Genomic DNA, 10,365 nt, shown 5'->3' on the forward strand with positions numbered 1-10,365 from the left:
AGATATTAAAAACAATGTCCAAGTAAACCTAGAGTAATCATCAATAAGCACTATAACATATCTCTTACCACCCATGTTTAGTGTTCTCATTGGACCACAAAGATCCATATGGACCAGTTCCATCGTCCTGGTTGTGCTTACCATTTTCTTGCTTTTGAAAGAGGATCTTACCTGCTTCCCCCTTGCACAAGCCTCACAAACTTTATCTTCCTTGAACTTAATGTTAGGCAGCCCTATCACCAAGTTCTCGGAGACTAGTTTGTTTAGTTGGCTTAGACTAGCATGTCCAAGTCTTTTGTGCTAAAGGAGGGGATCATTATCCAACACACTTAAACAAGTAAGTTCATTATTTGAAAGTTTGGACAGATCCATAACATATATGTTGTTCACTCTTTTTCCCTGCAGAACTATCTTATCAGTGGTAAGATTAATCACAAAGCATTTTGCAGAGGAGAATGCTACCATGTTACCTCTATCACACAATTGTGATACATTTATTAGACTATACTTCAGTTCATCTATCAAGTAGACATTCTCAATAGAGTGAGAATCAATCTTACCTACCTTTCCAACCCCAATGATCTCACCTTTCTTCCCATTTTCAAAGGAGACATTACCTCCTTTAAGGTCCTCAAGTGAAAGAAACTTGTTCTTGCGTCCTGTCATATGCTTTGAGTAGCCACTATCTATGTACCATATTTGGCTGCTCCCCTTCACTTGGACCTGCAAAAGGAAATCATGGGTTAGTCTTAGGAACCCAAACTAGCTTAGGTCCCTTTCTATAGGCAAAAGGGTGAATCAAATTCTTTTTAGCCCAACTTGGCAGCCTATTTTTCCCTTGAACAAAATCTTTATTCTTTTGACTTGCCTTTTCTTTTGCAGTGCATTCACTTTTATAGTGACCAGTGTTACCACAGTGTTCTTGTTCTCGGGAAGTGTAAGATACTTGCTTTTGGGATCCCACTTAGGTGTAGGGTTCCCAAAGCTAAGTCCTCTTCTGTTGCTACTATGGTGTTCTTGTAGCCATGAAAGTGCATCAGAAGACCTGTTCCATTTACAAGTTTTGTATAGTTCATGCTTGACCTTGCTTAGATCCTCCTTTAGAATTCTTACTTGTTCATCTCTCTTGTACAATTCATCTTTTATTTTTCCTACATTTTCTTCTAAAGTGAGTTGTGTGTGATCAACTGTCTTTTTGCCTGTTCCTAGTTTCAATTTTAGATTTTCAGATCTAAGCTCTAGGACAGTTGTGTCAAGTGCATGAACCTGATTCTTCAACACAATATTTTCACATACAGTTTCACTAGCCCTAAGTTCCAGGTTTTTGCACTTAGCCTTCAAAATCACACATTCTTTAGACATCCATTTCGTTATTTACATCCTCAGATTCATCAATTAGCTCTAGTAGCAACTAAGATAATCTTTCTTTAGACAAAAAAATAATCTTGTCTTTGCGATGAAAGACACTTATCTCAGTTTCTTCATCAGATTCTCCAATGGCCATAAGTGCTCGTTCATCCTCATCATCATCATCTGAGCTTTCTCCCCAAGCAGCGGCCATAGCCTTGGTTGATCCTTTGTTGTTGCTTTTCTTGGGTTGAACATGTTCCTTCTTCCTGTTCCTTCGTTTAACTCTTTCCTTCTTCCATTCAATTTTTCACAAAGGACAGTTTTTGATGTGATGATCAGACTTTCCACACTTGTAGCAGCCATCATTGGTTTGCTTCTCATGAGCTTTTGCCTTGTTGTAGCTTCCACTTCTTGAAGAACCCTTTCCTCTCCTCAGGTACTTCTTGAAGTCTTTGGTGATCATAGCCATTTCATCATCTTCCATATCAGAACCTTCAGTGATTCTGAGTGCCAAGCTCCTTTCCTTCTTAGATAAATCCATCTTCATGGTTTGTATCCTAAGTTCATAGGCAGTGAGATTTCCAATCAATTCATCTAGTGGGAGAGTGGCAATGTTCTTTGACTCCTGGATGACAGTGATCTTGCTTTCCTAAGTGATTGGCAAAATCCTAGTAAGTATCTTCTCAACCCTCTCTTCTTCAAGAATAATCCTTCCAAGAGATTTTAGTTCATTTGTCAGTGTAGCAAACTTTGTGTACATCTCTTGAATGGTTTAACCATCCTTCATAGCAAAGTTCCCATACTAAGGGTACAATAAAGTCCCTATAGATCTCTTCACTTGAGTAGTTCCTTCATGAGCCACCTGTAGTGTGTCCCAAATTTGCTTAGCAGTGGCACAACCTTGGATTCTGCTGTATTCATCAGGACCAAGTCCACAAACAAGCCTTTTCTTGGCTTTAGCATTCTTCTCCCACTTCTTCAAATCCTTAGCAGTGCAATCCGCTCTTGTCTTTGGCACATCTACTCCTTCAGTATTTTCCTTCAATGTAGCTAGTGGACCACTAATGACAATGTCCCATAGCTCATAGTCCTCTCCTTGAATGTGATCTCTCATTCTGTTCTTCCACCAAGAGTAGTACTGACCATTAAAGAGTGGTGGCCTAGCAGTGGATTGTCCTTCCCAATTTCCAGGTGGTGTACTCATCTTGATTTTCTCCTAAGGTGTTAGCCTCTTCAGGGATAACCTGATCTAATACCCATTGATATTTTGTACTTCAATACCACACAAGAGGGGGGGAGGGGATGATTTGTGTGGTGTCCAATTTTTTGCATGCACCTATTATAGAAGGACTTGGTTCTTCTATGTGTTCCTTATACTACTGCTGCGGAATAATAAATGCGGAAAGTAAAGAACACATGTATTTTTACGTGGAAAACACCTGGCTTAAAAGGTGAAAAAATCACGACCTACTACTTAATAAGATTTTTCCCAACACTTCACTAAATCACTGAGACAAAAATAGCATTTACAAAACTCTTTGTAAACCTAAGGATTACCTCTAACTCTTTGTGGCAACCAACCTCTAGCTGTTGCGACAACTTCAAGTTAACTCTAACTTGAATACAACACTCAGAGTACCTAGTACAATTGCTTCTAGATAAAGCTGAAAGGTACAGCTCAAAAGCACTACTACAATGAAATTAAAATAAAAGACAAACACTTGGAACTGGTTCTTCTATCTAGTTCATGTAGCTTCAGGTTCGCACACTTGAATCACACATGAATTGTTTGCAAAATGCCTTGTTATTTTTCTCTCAACTCTCGTTTAACTTCAGCGTTTGTGCATACCCGTAAAATGAGAACATCCTGCAATATATAGAGTTAGTAGAATAGGAAATAACTAGAGTTCTAATGCTATACTCTTACATGGTGGAAAAGTTCTAGTTATCTTCAACTTCTAACTCCTCCCTTATCTAGGACAGAGTTCTTATCGAATAAGGAGTCCTTCTCGTTGTCACTTATGCAACCTTTTCGTTCAGGAGATATCAAATATAATCACTTAAGCTTATTTCCTTCACGTGCATGCCTTGTGCTCGAATTTGCCCGTGTCTGTGTACACTATGTATGGACCTGGTTCATGCTTGAATTCCTTTGTCAATATCAAAACAAACTTCACTTAGACCAACAGATCAGGCGATGGATTTTGCTTCCTTTTTAGTTCTATTGCTAGATTATTTCAATAGGACTTTCTTGCCTTAGTAGAACTTCATGTGTTATGCGTAAAATTCCGGAGGATCCTGTCCTTTCCCCATGAATTCTGGAGATAAAAGATTACCAAGCATGAGTTCAATCGAAAAGGTTCATTTAATAAAATTTTGTCGGTGGTATCACAGTGTCTCATACTTTCCCCAGGTTTTTCATTTAAATATAAACATCTTGCATCTCTTTGAAGAGCAATAGCGCATTTTTACCATACCACTATGCAGGAACTGAGCAGTAGTTTAATCCATACATTACATCTGCTACTTCTAGATATTTCATTACCAATCTTCAGAATGGACCCATGATCTACAACAAAATATGGAAAGCAGAACAACTCCGCAAGAGAGAATAGTATGTAGATTTAATGGTAACCTACAGGAGCAGCTGCCTCCTGCAATTTCTTTCCTTGATAATGGATATCCTGCAAAGCAGGTGCAATAACTAAATCAGCTGCACAATAATTTTTGCACATAATGCCAACTGGAGATAAAATTGCCAGCTACAAACGTGTAAAGTCTCAGTGATGTTTAAGTTTGATCTAAGAAACAGAATAAAGTACTATCAGCAGGGTAACTAGAAAAAAGACATCACTGACAAAGGACAATGCGGTATGACATGTAAAAAATAGGAACAAATTTTATATATTTACTACAAAAATCTGAGAAAATAAGCATCGACCCCATACACCACCAAACTGAAGATAGACACTTACAGATGCAAAATGGTTAACATCTCTATGATGAGCTTCATCAGCACGGATGACAGTAATAACATGCTTTAGAGTTGCATCCTTAGGCAGTCTCCAGTAGTCAATTGCAATGGCAGGGGCAGGAATATTTTCAATTTCACCACGATCAATATCATTCAGATACAAAGTATACGAGTGTATAGCTTCCTCTTCCAGATACCCAACTATTCTGTGTCCAAGCTTGGGGGACAGCACGTAAAGCACAAAATAAAAGTTGAAAAAGACTCCCTGCACCGCAAGAACTAACAGCCTCTCATACCATTTAGGTTGCACTAGCTCCACCATAGTCATCAGATGCATCCTCTCATTCTCGGCTTCTTCTAGTAATGCTTTTATCCAACCACCACTTTGCTCAAACTTGCGCAACGACCTCAGATGTAACAGCATACCTCCTACCATTCCGGGCACACCAGCCACTGTTTCCAACATCATTGCACGGCAACCGTATTTTTTCTGCAATACAGATCAGAGATTATCAATGGTGTCAAGAAGCTGATGCATGTAAAAGCAACTCACAGAATTACTGATGTGGTGTCCAGAACACAAAAGTATTTATTTTTCCTTTTTTTAACAGAAAGGTGCTCTTAGATAGTCCATCAAATACCAAGTGTTGTGATTTTGTCACGTGTTTCCTTTTGCAAAAATATGTACTCCTACCGTAGAAGGTTTAAGTAAAGAGCTCATTCTCTGTGACATCCCTGCTCAGTGTGCCATCGGAGCAATTGGCCACATATACATAAATTCATCACCAGACCTTTCACATGACATGTGAATGGTCGGTTGCACAAACTGAAGGTGGTGGCGATCAACAGACTGAATCAGTATATGCCTGGAATAGATGCTCCATTTTACAGTTTGGATCACATATCATTTTCCAAAATGACACATGTTGACAACTCCAGTTACTTCAATAACAACCCAAAGCTCAAGTGAATTGGACTCCATTATTTAGCATTTCTATTTATGTAATAAGATGCTAGTACAAGCTCTTTTTAAGAACTTCAAGGTAAAATCGAGATCAAGAAGTTATAAGGAAGCTTGGTTTCCAAAGAAGCAGTAAAAAGTAGTCATCTAGCATTTGATTGGATAACAGATTCCTTACAAAGTTGAGTGGAAAGCAAACCTTAAAGAGTAAATCTGTCGGAATCCTGAGAAGTTTCACTGTCCAATAAGCAACCTTATCAAGGAATGCCTTGGGTACATGGTGCTTGCTTAGATCAATGGACAAGTCAGCTTGATATGTCTCCCATGGCTACAAACGAAACGGAGAATTAGATATGCATAACTTAATGAAAGACAAGATTTCCTTTTCTTTAGAGCACTAAAACATGACAATTTCTGACTTAATGCTTTACATAGCATCTTGTCCCAGGGACAAGGAAAGGATCACAAGAAAGTTTCGCTAAAACATGTACAAAATTCCTACTTAATACACTGAAAAATCAGAGTAGACAAAAGAAGAATGAAACAACTACAACTCTTCTATACATCAGTGATGTACTACTGAAACATCACTCCATAATATATTGAAATTTTACTCCACCTACCCTCAGAGAGTGAGAAAGTAGGAGATGCTAAAACAGAGATTACATTGATGACAAAACCTAGCAAGACAAAATTACGAAAAGTTTAACCACCTATTCCGGGAAATCATTTCCTTCTGCATGTTAAAGTAAGGTAGAAAGCTGATCAGCAAGGCGATTCAAATAATTGTTTTGAACCGTGAGATAAATACTGATAAAAATTATAGCAAAAGAACGGATCCCATTATCCAAGAGTGAAAGTGAAAGGCTTTCATTATACGGTATACTAGGTCAATCATGTAAATGTTACTTCAAATTCGAGAGACGCTGCTTCGTTGTGTTTTGCGCCCTTCTTTAATAAAGTCTAACCTTGCAACAGAGGTGCATTTGGCTTGAACCTTGAACTCAATAATAAAATTTCCCGTGTCTAGGAGTGTCAAATAGGTAGTTTGAGGATTGAATCAACTTGGACTAAACAATGGGTAATAATCTAAGCCAACGAACTCAAAACTATTTTTTCATTTGTTTGTTTTTTAAATAAATTGTTTAATTATCGAGCAGACTAAGAACAACTTTATCTAGCCAAAACAGATAAACACAAATCAAACCAAACAAAAAAAAAAATGCTGTTAAAAAGTTTTCATATGGGTCAAACTTTCCCCATTATAATCAATTGACCCATAAATAAATTTATTTCCAACTCAACCCGTCTAAATTTAGCTGGATTAAGCTTTTAAGAATCAAGTGTGACAACCCTATGTCACGATCAGGGGAGCTCTATTAAAGGATATAGCAGTACTGCTAACTTCTTTAGATGCAAGTTATTAGTTATAAGATTGTTTATCAAAATGAAAAATCTTAAGCAGGTTATCATTTGGAACTGATTAGAATTAAAAAAAAAATTTAGTCAACAGCGTGTGAGGAAGTTGGTCATTTCATACATATGTACTCTATATCCGGAAAACCTCAAATTATTATGGACGTTATAAGAACATGTAGTTAATTTATATTTCTAACCGGAAACTAAGGATAGTTTTTTTAATCAGCAACTTCAAACACTAATATCAAACTCCGAATTTGCAAAATCAAGTAGTCATCAACTAGAAATTAATGTATCCATAAAGATATAAACCAGTAATTGAAACAGAGTAAACAGACATGGAAAGTAGGAGAGAAAGTAAGCAGCAGTCCATCAACTTTGCCTGTTACTATTGTGTTTGAAAATTAATTGATTGAAGAAATATGTAGAAGTAACGGTCGTACACTTGTGATCATCACATACCATGAAGCAATTCCAAGGCCACACAGAGCCATCTTCTCTAGTAATCTTTGGTCTCGAGACGCCCCAATAGCTGGAAACAACAACTTGGTCGTTTTTTCTTTCCATCTTCTCCACAGAAGCATCGCTCGTTTTCTCGCCTTTCTCATCCTCCTTCCTCACCGTAGTGGACGACGACGTTGACTTCTTCGTTGGCGGTTCACTAGCGGAGCTCATCATCCTCCACCACTGACCAGAAAATCCCAGCCGCTTGCCACTCATCATCACAACTGACTCACTACTCGGCTTATGAACTTCCGCCGCCGCCGTCGCCGCTGATGACGACAGAGACAACGGCGATGACAAGGACGATATGCAACGTTTACAGTTACTGCCAGAATTAACCAACCGCCTCATCACCGACCTTGCCAAGAACTGATTCATCTTTCGATAATTGGAGCTGCGCTAGCGTTGAAATCGGAATTTTGATTATTTAATTTATTCAGTGGAAAAAGCGGTTAACTGAACACTCTCAGAGCAGAACATGGTAAAGTTAAAACACATGACGGACGTTGTACGTTCAGTTTAGTGACGGTTAAACTTGAAATGGAGGTTAAAATTGGCAGAAGATTACAAATCTGCAAAACAATTGTAGAGGTAGCTGCATGCAGAAGATTCAACCTACGGGCATCTGCATTTACCAATGCTCCAAAGTTGACTGATAGAGATAGACTCGTAAAAGTAAACGTGGGCCTTTATTATATTGAAACGTGGCGGTAATGACTGTGGAAATAAACGATGAGTCTTGAGTAAAGCGTAGCGACTAGCGAGAAAAAGAAAAGTTGGTGACGACGTTGAGCACGTGACCCCGGTCGCGTAGCTGCATCTCACTCATATTTATGGCTCCCAACCCAAAGTATGCTTCATTTGCACTAAAGAGACATAAATAGATTAAAAAAAATAGCGGCATCATTTTATATATAGTGCAGTTATTTATCGTGCTATATTTTAATGATAGTTTTATCCGTTAAGATATTTATCGCGCTATATTTGAACTTAAAATGTGAACTTAAAATGGGCAGGAGGTATAGTGCGCATATACAGCGCGTTGTATATGCGCGCTATACCTATATAAAAAATCGTGTCATCTCCTTCCCCCACCAGACGCGAACCAGCAGACCCCAAAATAAAAAAATCGGGCCCCTCTCCATTTTTAAAGCAAAAAAATTCATTGGAACCCACCGGTCCCATAAAAAGTGTAGATTCTCGGTATTATAGCAAGATAACATCGGATCTAAGGCGTTATCGCGTAGTGAATTACTCATTTCGGCCCCCAAATCATCAAATCTTCACCTTTCAAAAAATTTAAAATCGAGGTATTCCGACTTATTTTTTTGTTAAAACTCATGTATAAAAAATGCATATTAGTTGTTTTTTACTGTGATATATGTTCTTTCGTGATTGTTTTGCGATTTAATTAATTTGTTATTTTTTATCTGGATTAGATTATTATTGTGCTAAAAAATTAATAAAATAGAGAAATTGTTAATTTATGAATAATTAATGTTATTAGTTGTTATAAAAAATGTTTATTAGTTATTTTTTACTGTGGTATATGTATTTTCATGATTGTTTTGTGATTAAATTAATTTATTTTTTGTTATCCGGATTAGATTATTTATGTTCTAAAAGATTAGTAAAATAGATAAATTATTATTTTATGAATAATTAATGTCATTTAGTTACCTTTAGTGTTATGCTGTGCCGGTAATTTTAATGTAGTGCCCGTAATTATAATGTAGTGCCCTTTAACGTAGTACAATGTAGTGCTCTTTAGCGTAGTATCTTTGTAGTTATTGAAATTAATCAGTTTATTACCTATTAACCCTAAAAATATCTGAAAAAAATGATAGTTCAAATACAAACTCTCTTGAATTCTAGTCAACAAATGTAAGAAAATAACATAAAAAATAACATTATTTGTCAAACTAATTATTTGTATATGAATACTTATTAATTAAATAATGTATTCATAGAAAAATTAATTATTTAATTCTATTATACCCAAAAAAGGTGAATAAGAAAGAAACATATAAAATAATAAACAACAACAACAACAACAACAATAACAACAACCACCCAGTAAAATCTCACTAATGGGGTCTGGGGAGGGTAGTGTGTACGCAGACCTTACCCCTACCCCGAAAGAGTAGAAAGCCTTTTCCGAAAGACCCTCGGCTCAAAAAAAAATAAAAAGACAAAAAGACAAAAAGACAAAAAGGAGACAATATTAGTATCACAACAATAATCATAGGATAAATAGGAACACCATGAAATCTAGAAGAAAGAGGCAAAGCAAAGGGAGACAATATTAGTAAATATTAGTATCACCACAACAATCATAAGAAAAATAGGAACACCATGAAATCTAGAAGAAAGATGCAAAGCAAAAGCGATAGCTAGTAAATAGGACATGCACTGAAAAGCGAAATAGTAAGCCACAACATTGCCACTAGCTATCTTAGACAAAACCCCTACATGGCTAGTCCCACAATGGTACGAAGTAAGGCACGACTCAACTACCTCCTAACCTACAACCCTAATGCTCGACCTCCACATCTTCCTATCAAGTGACATGTCCTCGGAAATCTGGAGCCTCGCCATATCCTGCCTGATCACCTCTCCCCAATACTTCTTAGGTCGCCCTCTACCTCTTCTCGTGCCTTCCACAACCAGCTGCTCACACCTCCGTACCGGAGCATCTGGGCTTCTCCTCTGAACATGTCCGAACCATCTAAGTCTCGCTTCCCGCATCTTGTCATCAATGGGAGCCACATGCACCTTCTCCCGGATATCATCATTCCTAATCTTATCTATCCTAGTGTGCCCGCACATCCACCGCAACATCCTCATTTCTGCTACTTTCATCTTCTGGATATGTGAGTTCTTAACGGGCCAACACTCAGCCCCATACATCATGGCCGGTCTAACCACCGCTTTATAAAACTTACCTTTGAGTATCGGTGGCACTCTCTTGTCACACAGGACTCCAGATGCTAACCTCCACTTCATCCATCCTACCCCAATACGGTGTGTGACATCCTCGTCGATCTCCCCTCCCCCCTGGATAACCGAACCAAGGTACTTGAAGTTGCCTCTACTCGGGATGACCTGCGAATCAAGCCTCACATCCACACCCTCTTCCCCTGGCTCAGCGCTGAAC

At 37.9% G+C, this 10,365-nt stretch overlaps 1 protein-coding gene across 1 annotated transcript; it reads right to left on the reverse strand.

Annotated features, from left to right (window-relative positions):
• Positions 1 to 3,696: 3,696 nt before the first annotated feature.
• Positions 3,697 to 7,835, reverse strand: LOC107797824 (ubiquinol oxidase, mitochondrial). The gene is made up of 4 exons (XM_016620748.2): positions 7,167 to 7,835; positions 5,485 to 5,613; positions 4,326 to 4,814; positions 3,697 to 4,034 (listed from the first exon to the last, which is right to left on the reverse strand). The coding sequence occupies exons 1-4, from the start codon at positions 7,584 to 7,586 to the stop codon at positions 3,975 to 3,977; spliced, it is 1,098 nt and encodes a 365-aa protein (XP_016476234.1). The 5' UTR covers positions 7,587 to 7,835; the 3' UTR covers positions 3,697 to 3,974.
• Between the last annotated feature and the right edge of the window lie 2,530 nt (positions 7,836 to 10,365).

Source organism: Nicotiana tabacum, chromosome 19 (genome assembly GCF_000715075.1).
Source record: "Nicotiana tabacum cultivar K326 chromosome 19, ASM71507v2, whole genome shotgun sequence".
NCBI lineage: Eukaryota > Viridiplantae > Streptophyta > Magnoliopsida > Solanales > Solanaceae > Nicotiana > Nicotiana tabacum.

Bases quoted from the DNA above. Each gene is read 5' to 3' on its own strand.
- LOC107797824 (XM_016620748.2), bottom strand. From the start codon at position 7,586: ATGAATCAGTTCTTGGCAAGGTCGGTGATGAGGCGGTTGGTTAATTCT. The intron at 4,815-5,484 runs GTTTGCTTTCCA...TCTGTATTGCAG, and splicing joins CGACAGATTTACTCTTTAAG to AAAAAATACGGTTGCCGTGC. The intron at 4,035-4,325 runs GTAAGTGTCTAT...CCTGCTTTGCAG, and splicing joins ATGTTAACCATTTTGCATCT to GATATCCATTATCAAGGAAA.